Raw genomic sequence first — 12230 nt, forward strand, 5'->3', positions numbered from 1 at the left:
GGTTCAGACATAACAAGAACAAGCCAGGATCTTCATGCTGAAACCAGTGTGCCCTGAGACAGAGCAGAGGAGGGACATGGAGAGGAGTGCTCAGTCCCAATGCTCGTTCATAGCTTCATATATAACTGATTATGAAGTGTCAAACAATTTGCAGGAGTGGGCTAATGTGTGGCAAGAACAGGTGCTGAGCTATGTAGGATTAAAATAACTGTGCTATAGATTTTAACATGAGAAATATTGGGCAGCCCTGGCCTACCTGCTTATGCAGGCTGGAGACATGTTCTGTGCGATGACACTCCCCACTCATCTGCTCAGACCTACAATGTCTAGCATGGTTCCCCATGGGGATCTTTCCAGTTGTGCCAAGCGTTTCTACACCAGGAATAAGACAGTTCAAGAATATCTAGTCCCAACTTTGAAACTCACGCTCTACGTGATAAGGAAATTGGCATGGCAATTATGCTAAGTATTACAGCCAGACATGTGTGGCCTGCTATGTGGATAAGGTAACCAAAGCTCAGTAACTTGCATTCACCTACCATGAAATGTGACTAATTCTGTACTAAAAGAAGAGTTGCTACTGAATGTCTCATAAAGAAAAAAATCAAAGTGAATTTGAAAGGTCCTGCTCAGCTGAAACATCTATAGCAAGGATAGGGAACACATGAGTTGTTGGTCTCCACAACTTCCATCAGTCCCACCCAGAACACACAGTGGTCAGGGATTATGGGAACTGAATCAAGTTTGTGGGAATTTCAAGGGGAAGTGAAATAATTTCTTTAAGATTATTGAAATGTCAGAGGTTGAGGTTTGCACATCTGTAATCTACTGACAGATTTTACGCTCAGCAACATTTGAGATGAATTTGGAGGGTCCTTTTTTCTGTGAAATATATGAAAGCATTTATCATCATCCAGCACCTGCTTCTACTAGGTGGTTGCGATGTTCCCCTGAGTCACTCAACTAAATAGCATTGGAGGGTGTACACTCCTTAATATTTTGTATCGGGTTGGTTGGGGTGCAGGTAGGGCAAGCATATTATAACCAGAGTCCTCTCTCTTACTTTTTCAGCATTTTTCTGAAAGAACTGGAAAAATATGAACAACTCCCTGAAGATGTGGGTCATTGCTTTGTCACCTGGGTAATGAGTCTTAACATAGCACCATTTATTAATGGATGTCTTGAGCATTTGTAACAGGGACTGAGTAGCTTTAAGTAGGCCAAAGTAGTGGACTGTGCAGTTCTTCAGGCAGTACTTTGTTGAATGGTAATTGAACCTTTATAGGAACTTTTCTTCAAACATTAATTTCAGCCATCTAATAAGTCCGCTATTTGCAAAAGGTTGCAAATCATCACAGGGCACCAGACTTCTGCCAATGGACAATCAGATCAATATAACACAAATGCAACTTAAAATTTGAAATTCCAGGGTTCATCTGCTAATATAGATTTGTTTTGATCAAATAACTTCTATGTACTAAGTACAAGTTTAAGACAGATCCAGAATTTTTAAGGTGTACAGTACCATAGGTAACAGCAACATTTATATTTCAATTTTTAGAAAATCTCAGTTCCTAATTTAATTATTTCTAAGCACCTCATCTTACATATTGTGGAAGATATATTTCTGTGGCAAAAAGGACTTTTAAATAGACACTGAAATATGTCAGTGGGCACTATAGATAAATTTTTCAAAAGGACACACATTTAATTAATAGGAAAGGCAATCATGATTTTCTTGTAGATTTTTTTCTACTAGTCTAACATACTCTGTTATACTTTTTATTGTTCCTTTCATTTGCAGTATATTTCTAATTAGAGGGGACAGGCATAAAGTATTCATTTATTCTGCGGAAGTTGAATTGGAAATGGTTCAAGTACAACTCTTTATTATCTTGCCTTTCCCCCCTCTTGGTGTTTATTTTCACAGGCAGATAAATTTCAGATGTATGTTACCTACTGTAAAAACAAGCCTGACTCCAGCCAGCTAATCCTAGAACATGCAGGAACATTCTTCGACGTAAGCGTTTATTGTTTTTCTATGTCAGATTAGACAATAACATGTGCTGCTCTTTTGCTGTTGCAATGGCCATCCAGTTTGGAGGCTTGTTGGTTATATGAGAGTTTTTTGCGCTTGTGGTATTAGACACCATGCAGCAGAGACTTGATGGCTGCCTCAGTTTCCCTCTCATCTCATTTTCTCCTGGCTGCCACTGAAAAATTAGAACTGCACTGGCCCAGTTCACACATAGCACTAAGCCAAACCATGGCTAAATATGAACATGCAAGTATGTGCATACTTGTAGTAAACATTGTGACTGTTTAGCGCCTTCCCCAGTCCTACTGCTGCGCTACCTGGAGCTGTGCCATAGTTTGTTTAGCATTACTGTATGTCTGACCCTGGGCTTGTGGTTTATCTATCTCAGTGGACCCAATCCAGACCTCTTTGGTGTTTCAGCCTGAGAGCTGCTGCAGCAAAACCTTCTGTCCTGGCCAGTTTGTGTGGAAGGACTGTGCAAGTGGTGGTGGTTATGCCACTTCATCAAACTCATTGCTATTGGCCAGGAGTTTGGATTAAATCTGCTCTCCTGAAGTCTCTGAAGCCCTGATGCACTAGTGGTACATTTTAATTTTCCCATACAGCTCTTTGTATCCTGGTCTGATTCCATTAATAGAAGTGTAAATTCAATGGCCAACTCACATTTGAGTGAGAAATTTCAAATTCTAATGGCAGTGATTTTGGACTTTTTGCTAAAATTTGGGTTGTGCTACCTACATTTTATTAATAGGATTCAAATTTACCCCTAATATTTGAGACTCTGTATATTAAAAATATATATAAATTTAAAAGTCTGGGGGGAGAAATGAATATTGCTTAATTTTAAACAATTTTTAGGGCCAAACTAGGTGAAACATTAGAGATCTGTGACTGGTTCTGCCTTCTTTTCAGCAGATAACAGCCACAAGGAACCCATTCCAGATTAGGGCAGCAGCACTGTGGAATGAAGGTTAACTCTTTTTCCAAATGCTGTTTACCCAATGAAAATCCCCTGTCAACCACTGCTTTCTTTGCTCTAAGCCAAGGCAGTTTTTCAGGAACCAAAAATAAGAGTGGATAGCCTTTTTTACTGCACAGAACCACTCTCAGCTTGTGCTATAGGTAGGACTCCAGTTTGGCTGGGTCCCTGCTCTACTTAGCATAATGGTTAATCTAGTCCTAAATTGAACATCTCAAATTACAAATATCATCCCTTGGCAGTCTTTCCACCTAGATGCAGCTGTTAAAGTCTTATATGACTCGCCTCATTACACGCCCTTGATTACATTTTCTCTTTTTAGCTCATTGTTTAGAACATTTTCGAGTGAGTTAAGGAAAAAGAAAGGTGGAGAGAGTATTATTCTTTTTAATTGGGCAGCGTCCCATAGGAGTCTCTTTTAGAATTATCCCTGTCCCTTTGGTGAATATATGTGTGATAGTTAAATATATGAACCAGCAGGTGGCATTCTTGCCTACTCAAAGGTTTCTGGAAGGGATGTAACATTTCAGCAGATTTACATGTTTAACAGGGTATTGACACAGATTAGAACGCATTTGCCTGGCTAAGCTTTTCTAGCCCAGCTGCGTTATGCTGGTTGGAAATATTCTGATAATGCTTAATACAAAAAAAAAGTTGATGTTTCATCCCATTTATGTTTTGCAAATGAGTGGTAGATTTTTCCTTTCTTTTTCAGTTTCTAGGCTAGAAAATCCCTTTTCCTGAAAAGCAACAGGAAGAAAAAGAGAAAAAGAAGCTGACTTTTTGTGCATTTTGGAGAGTTAGCCTGACTGTACTTTGTCATAGCTGCTCACATAGTCATTCAATCATGCAAAAAGACTGCAAAATGTTCCTTGCTTGATTTGGCACCTCTTCAGGTGTCATTTTCAGAAGGAGGGCAGCAGAAAATCAGAGATGGGGAACATTATGGTGGAAATTAGGTCCTCTGGGAACATTATCAGATATCTTCTTGTCTAATTCTGGCCTTATACTTAGAACCTTTTTTTTTTTTTTTAGTGTGAGCTGACAGCAGTCTAAACTAACATTGAAAATCTGGCACAAGATAGATTAAAAGCCAACAATACTGGGCATAACCCAGGCAAAGTGCACAAAGAGTGGGTTGTGGAGGCCTCCTTCCACTAAAATTATCTGAATCCAGCCAGCAGGGCATTGTGGCTTCTCCTGCTTTAACATGGCTGAACCAGAAGACAGCTTACCTGTGACTTATTTATTGATTGATTTATTTAGTAAATTTATGTACCATTCCTGATCTAAAGATCACATATACTGTGTGCCTCTACACACAGCATCCAGTGGCCCAGGTAGGGACCATATCAAGGATGCAGATTAATCCTGATCAGGATGCAGTTGAGGAGGCTGGGCCATGATGAGAGTGTGTATTTCACAGCAAGGTGGGGGTTACAGTTTGGGGCAGCATTGGGTAGGACAACAGTGTATTTGGGAACCATGTCTGTGTGCCCTGGGATCACTGTCAGTGTACTGCTGCTCTCTGTGAGGCCTGATGCCCAGGCCTGATACCAGTGGTCAGACAGATTGGGCACTGGTCAAGAAGCCAAGGGGCTCAGCAGGATCCCTCTTCAACCTGACCCACCTGTGCCTACAGTGCAGCTGGATGCTCATTTTAGCAGGTGGTGGTACCATATAATTATTATTATTATTATTTGAATTTGTATACCACCCTTCATTGGAACATCACAGGACAGTTCACAACGCAATAATACAAAATACATAATACATAATAAAACAAAAACAAACCAGTGATAAGGACTGCATTCATCTGCTCCATTCCCAATGACCCAAAATTCATTCAGGGATTGAATGTGGCTTCACATGCATGTTTCCTTGCCCCTCCATGTGAGAGCTGCACTCCCTACACAGATATAAGGAATAGTGCCATCTCATTCTGTGCAACTAGGTTCAAAAGCATCAGGGAAACTGGACTAATTAGGGCCCCTTCACTTGTTGCACACAGTTTCTGTATGGAAGGTACTTACAGTTTGTGTAAAAAAACAGGGAAGTGCTCAGTGGGTGGCCTATGAGAAAACATGATCTCTCAGAGAATGATAACTTGGGTCTACTTTGCACAGTTGAAAGGATTACTGAACTAAACAAAAGAAGCACTATATTAAGGATGGAGAACCAGGGGCCCAGGGGCCACATCCAGCACTCACAACATTTCTATTAATCCTAGCACCCTCTCCTTCAAGCCCTATACCCTCATCAGCATAGGCCCAAACCCTCATACCAATGCCTGCCAAAGTAAGTCAACAGCCTCCATGCTTGGAAGCACTTGTATATTCAAAGAAGTGTCTGTGCCTTTCCATTCTTCCTCTGGCATTCTTGCCTGCACTCAGAAGTGCTTGGATGCTCCAGGGAGTTTTCTGCAGCTCTCGACTTCTTCCAAAAGCACTTGGGTATGTTCAGAGGCACTTGTCCATTATTGCTGCCTCCCACTTATCCCAAAGCAATAATTATCCCAATCAGAGTTGTTTCATGTCCCTCAGTCACAACCAACATAAGCAAAATCAGACTTCAGATTTCTCTCTCACACACCGCCCTGTTGTTGTTAGATTGATTGAAAGAAAGCTTTCTGTTGTCATTGTCCCACTGGGGACAGAGAGCCCAGCTTGATATAAAAGACAAATAGCATAGGGCTACTTGAAAAAGCGAGAGATAATACACAGAGATGGGGGGGGGCAGAGAGACACAGAGACTGAGATGAAGAGGGTAGAAGGGAAGGAGAGCAATACTCCTGTCGCCCTGAACTGTTGGGAGGAGTAGCCTGATAAGATGAATCTGAAGAATCTGGAACAGGGAAAGCTGAATGTTATACAAAAGCATGCACCCAAATGTGTATTTGTATGGAAGGATGGGTGTGAAAGGGATGTGAATAGGGTGTGTATGTGATTCCACCCCCACCTACTTTTGCTTTATTCCCTCCTGCTGGCATGTGGCCTCCAGATGTTTACCCATGGGGAATGCGGCCCTTGAGCTGAAAGCTTTCTCCTGCACATGCACTATATGCTATATGTAACCCTATATGCAATTGAAATTAATAAGAAACCCATGTATAGATTGTAACTTGTGACTACATGCAAGTCTTTCATTACCCATGCCACATGCTCTGAGAAGCCACGGCCAACTAAGTTTTCTCAGTGTGAGGAGAAACATTTTATCAGAAGTTACGATCGACACACTAGTTTTTGTACATATCCTTATAGTAATTCTTACAGTAATTGACTGTTGAAATGGGAATCAGTAATGGGGCAAAACAGAGCATCATTCACTAAAGCATTACGTTGTGCCTTGGAAATGAAGCAGAGCTGACTGTCTTTACTCAGCAACTCTCTTAACACATAGGTGGATTCTTGCTGCTTCCTGATTTCTCCAGACTGGAACTATACAATATCAAAGTTGCACCTTCCTCTGAGAGCAGCTGCTGCTTGTTCTTGCTACATGCACTGCAGTATCTCAAATTGTAGGGGTCCAGAGTGGGCCTGGCCTTGTTACCTTTTGTAATCACCCCTTAAGAACATGGTTTTGCTAAAATAGGAGAGGGGGAGTCAGGAGTTAGGCCTTATTGATTTCATAACAAACTCCCTTGTCCTGCTCTGTCATAACTTGAGCAGTGCCAAACACTTTTGTTTTGGGAATTTTTTTTTTTTTTTATAATATTTTTATTGAACAATTTTTTTATATAACAGAAACAAAACATACATGAACAAACATTCAACAATAATAAAACATAAAACAAGTACCATTTCATAACCCAATTTCTGAACCTTACTTCCTCGACCTCCTCTTACTTTCCGTTTCTGTATTCCAAATTCTTACAGTTATTCAGCGAAATCTTGCCTTATTTTATTATAAATTTATGCTAATCACCCTTATTCTCTTTGTCATAACCATTACTGATAGTAACCATTTATTTTAAACCAACATCATTCTAACTGTCTCCAATTTTATGATATTTCTTTAAATAGTCCTTGAACTTTTTCCATTCTTCTTCCGCCGCTTCTCTTCCCTGGTCTCGGATTCTGCTCGTCATCTCTGCCAAACTCATATAGTCCATCACCTTCATCTGCCATTCTTCCAGTGTGGGTAGATCCTGTGTCTTCCAGTACTTTGCAATGAGTATTCTAGCTGCTGTTGTAGCATACATAAAGAAGGTTGTATCTGTCTTTAGCACCCCCTGGCCGACAATACCCAAGAGAAAGGCCTCTGGTTTCTTGGGGAAAGTATATTTAAATACCTTTTTCAGTTCATTATAAATCATTTCCCAGAATGCCTTAATCTTCGGGCATGTCCACCAGAGGTGAAAAAATGTGCCTTCCTTTTCCTTACATTTCCAACATTTATTATCAGGCAAATGGTAGATCTTTGCAAGCTTGACTGGGGTTATGTACCACCTATAAATCATTTTCATTATATTTTCTCTTAAGGCGTTACACGCCGTAAACTTCAACCCGGTGGTCCACAACTTTTCCCAGTCAGCAAACATGATGTTATGACCAATGTCCTGGGCCCATGTAATCATAGTTGATTTAACCATTTCATCTTGTGTGTTCCATTTCAGCAGCAGATTATACATTTTTGACAAATTCTTAGTACTGGATTCTAACAGTTCAGTCTCTAATTTTGACTTTTCCACCTGGAAGCCTATTTTTCTGTCTAGTTTAAACACTTCATTAATTTGGTGATAATGTAGCCAATCTCTCACCTTCCCTTTTAGTTTTTCAAAACTCTGCAATCTCAGTTTGTCCCCTTCCTTTTCCAAGATTTCCCAATATCTTGGCCATTTCGACTCCATGTTTAACTTTTTAACTGCCTTAGCTTCCATTGGTGATAACCATCTTGGAGTCTTATTTTCCAGCAAGTCCTTATATCTAACCCAAACATTCAGCAGTGCTTTTCTGACAATATGATTTTTGAAACTTTTATGCGCTTTAACCTTGTCATACCACAAATATGCATGCCACCCAAAAATATTGTTAAATCCTTCCAAATCCAAAATGTCTGTGTTTTCAAGAAGCAGCCATTCTTTTAGCCAGCAGAAAGCTGCCGCTTCATAGTACAATTTAAAGTCTGGCAGGGCAAACCCCCCTCTTTCCTTTGAATCCGTTAATATCTTAAATTTTATTCTGGGCTTCTTGCCCTGCCAGACAAATTTAGATATATCTTTCTAGATATATAGAAATAGAATGGAAAATTAAACAAATGAGACAAAAGACTTTTGAATCTGCAGATAAATGTGGCAAGTTATTGGCTTGGCAAATAAAGAAGAGACAAAAACTCAACACGGTAACAAACTTAGAAGTGGAGGGAAAGAACATATGTAACCCAGTGGAAATTAGGAACTGTTTTCAGAGCTACTTTAGACAACTGTATACACAAGGGCCGCAGAAAGAAACAGATATACAACAATTCCTCGAGAAAAATGGGCTGAAAAAGATTTCGCAGGAAAGTAAGACAATTTTGAATCAGGAGATATCAGCACAGGAAATAGAAGATGCCATTCAAAACATGACGTTGGGCAAATCACCTGGACCAGATGGACTGACTTCCAAATATTACAAAGTTTTGAAGGAAGGGCTTATACAACCTTTGAAGGAAGTCTGTAACGAGATTATGAAGGGGAAAAGGGCACCCGATACGTGGAGAGAGGCCTACATTACACTTATACCAAAGACAGAGACTGAAAAGACCCAACTTAAGAACTACCGACCCATCTCCTTACTAAATGTGGATTACAAAATCTTTGCTGATGTTTTAGCAAAGAGATTGAAAAGAGTTTTGATGGAGGAGATTCATGGGGACCAAGCGGGCTTTCTCCCGAAAAGGCATTTGTCGGACAATGTAAGGAATATAATTGACATTTTGGAGAAGTTGGAAGTGAATATAAACACTAAGGCTGTTTTGATATTTGTGGATGCCGAGAAAGCCTTTGACAACATTTCTTGGAGTTTTATGTTGAAGAACCTCCGGGGGATGGGGGTAGGCCAAGGGTTTGAAAATGGTATAGGTGCAATATATTCTGAACAGAAAGCAAAATTAATTGTAAATAATGTTGTAACAGAAGAGTTTAAGATTGAAAAAGGGACACGACAGGGGTGCCCTATCTCCCCACTACTTTTTATATCGGTCCTTGAGGTTTTGCTTAATATGATCAGGAGGGACCAGTTGGTTAAAGGGATTCAGGTCGGAGTCAAACAATATAAATTGAGAGCATTTGCAGATGACCTGGTACTTACATTACAGGAGCCAGAAGCTAGCACGAAAAGAGTTTTGGAAATAATCCAAGAGTTTGGTCAACTGGCAGGATTTAAATTGAATAAGTTAAAGACTAAGGTATTGGAGAAAAATCTAACACAGATTGAAAAAGAAAGGTTTCAGAATGAGACGGGGTTGACTGTGGCTAAAAAAGTGAAATATTTGGGTGTGAATATGACAGCTAAGAATGTGAATTTATTTAAAGACAATTATGAAAAAACTTGGACAGAAGTGAAAAAAGATCTAGAGATATGGTCAAACTTGAAGCTTTCCTTGTTAGGTCGAATTGCAGTTATAAAAATGAATGTATTGCCAAGAATGTTGTTTTTGTTTCAAGTATTACAAATAATGGATAAAATGGACTGTTTCAAGAAGTGGCAGAAAGATATATCTAAATTTGTCTGGCAGGGCAAGAAGCCCAGAATAAAATTTAAGATATTAACGGATTCAAAGGAAAGAGGGGGGTTTGCCCTGCCAGACTTTAAATTGTACTATGAAGCGGCAGCTTTCTGCTGGCTAAAAGAATGGCTGCTTCTTGAAAACACAGACATTTTGGATTTGGAAGGATTTAACAATATTTTTGGGTGGCATGCATATTTGTGGTATGACAAGGTTAAAGCGCATAATTGTTTTGGGAAATTTTAAATTGTGTCACTGCAGATCTTTGTTTAGATACACTACACAGAAACAAAGCACTTCAGTTTAGGAGCAATTTGAAGAAGACAGGGAGAACTCTCCTATGTCTACGGATTGTGATGAGAATCAGGAAGATTTAACTGGCTTTCTCTTGTTTGCAGAACAGAAAAGGAACAATACATATTATGCCCCATTAATTTTGTTGGGGCTGTATTTCACTCATTTAGCAAACCATGCTCAAAGGGTTCCTGCAAGTTAAAAAGCAATCGAAATTTCCATATGTAGAAGGGGCTTAGTGATTCCCCCACCATCCCTGCCAAAATATTAAAATTGATCTTGGCTTTAATGTTAATTATCAAGAAAAAGTCACATTTTTATGGGAGTAAAGATCTGTTCAAAACAAACCATTTATTGTTTTATTGGGAAAGCCTTAATTGACATATTTGTATTGAACGGTCTCCCTCAATGACCACAGGGAATGTTATAAAATTTCTCTGTGGATATACTGTTATCCATCAGGTAACCACATAATAATTATCTGTTCCAAAAAAACTGGTCAGCTCAGGTATTGTGCAGCTAAAATTGATTGTGTGTGGCTGCTTTTCAAACTGACTAAGTCTAGGAACTTTTTCATCATGTTCTATTTATATGTTTAACTTAACTGTGGTTTTGTTTTGACTTTTTTAAAGGAAATTCAGCAGAGGCATGGTCTGGCCAACTCCATTTCCTCATACTTAATCAAACCTGTCCAGAGGATTACCAAATACCAGCTTTTATTGAAGGTACATCAGTGATTTGTTTCTACTCTTATGATACGTATTTGCATATGCCTTTATTTAACTGATGGTACACTAACTGATAGGAATGTGAATCCCACACCAGCTCAGATTGAGTAATCTAACTTAGATTTCATTTACAAGGTACATTGTGATACTAGATAGCAGGCTTGGAGAATCATTAAGTTTTTCATTGTTATAATAATATATGTTGTGTTTCTTCCTTGTCCTCTCCTGGTCCTGTTTCTGTTGTGCTACCCAGAGCTAAGCAACGGTTTGGCTTAGCATCACATCTGAACCTGAGGATGTGGTTTGTTTTCTCTAAACAAAGCATGAGTTGTAAATCAAGAGCAAACCATAGTTGTGGCTCATGGTTTGTCTGTAGTAAGACAAACCACAAGCCTGGGTTTGGATATACTGCTAAGCCAAGCCATAGCTTTACCCCAGGTAATGTGGCAGCAGCAGAACTGGAGGAGGAGCATAGCAGTCACTATAATCTCTCCAGGAACCCACATGTTTGCTTGTCTGCAAGTCACTATCAAAATGGCATGGGTCACATGCAAAGTCACTGGGTGGAGCTCAGAGATGGTTGGGTCACAAAGGAGAAAACGGGCTGAAGCAATATTGTGATCATAATACCCAGTACTGAACTTAACTTTAATATTCAGTAAAGTGGAGAATGAGTGTTTGTTATTGATGTTATATCAACATTATCTACATCTGACAAGATACACACTCATCCAGGTGCCAAATACCTTGATTTGAATGTTCTTACTGACTGCAAATTAAGGAAGCAGCAATCTTTTATGGGGTTTTGTTTTGTTTACTGTTTCTCTTCAGGAGCTTCTAACATGCTGTGAAGAAGGGAAGGGAGAACTCAAGGATGGTTTGGAAGTGATGCTCAGTGTTCCCAAGAAAGCCAATGATGCCATGCATGTTAGCATGTTGGAAGGTAAGCATATTTTGACAGCAGGGAGAGCAATGTTACTACATACATACATACATACACACATACATGAATAAATACGCCAGTAAGTGCAGAAGTGAGCGTTCTTTTGGATGGATAAATAGATAACTGCATTTACAGATATTTGGCTTTACTAACTAACTTTGCAGATTCCTGCTCCCAAAGAAAGAATGAAAGAAAGAACTTGAGACTGTCTATAACTTGTGCCACACATTCTTAAAAGTTTTTGTTTTCAACACACAACATACTTCCTTGAAGTTGCCACACTTTGTCCAAGTTTAACTAGTACCCCATTCCTTTCTCGACACATCTTCATCAATCCCTTTCCCTCTTGTTACATAATATATATATATTTGTTCTGTACAGTAGTTTTGTACAACTTTAGCAAGTATGTATTTGCATCAGAGTTCCAAAGGGCCATTGCTTCCTCACCCCATTTATGGAATCCCTCTTTTGGGAAGGAAAAGGGGGTCTCGGTGGTGGAACCCAAGATTGATATGGCAAGGAGGTCAGACACAATCTCAG

General features: G+C 39.5%; 1 protein-coding gene across 13 annotated transcripts in view; it reads left to right on the forward strand.

The window, feature by feature from the left end:
• The window catches only part of KALRN (kalirin RhoGEF kinase), a 488570-nt gene that overhangs the window by 349116 nt on the left and 127224 nt on the right, over positions 1-12230 (forward strand). For all 13 annotated transcript variants that reach the window (XM_053404286.1, XM_053404179.1, XM_053404188.1 and 10 more), the window contains 4 exons: positions 1072-1141; positions 1931-2020; positions 10652-10744; positions 11579-11690. In XM_053404286.1, coding sequence (XP_053260261.1) covers positions 1072-1141; positions 1931-2020; positions 10652-10744; positions 11579-11690 — 365 coding nt within the window. The remainder of the gene's footprint in view (positions 1-1071; positions 1142-1930; positions 2021-10651; positions 10745-11578; positions 11691-12230) is intronic.

This window comes from Podarcis raffonei, chromosome 1 (genome assembly GCF_027172205.1).
Source record: "Podarcis raffonei isolate rPodRaf1 chromosome 1, rPodRaf1.pri, whole genome shotgun sequence".
NCBI lineage: Eukaryota > Metazoa > Chordata > Lepidosauria > Squamata > Lacertidae > Podarcis > Podarcis raffonei.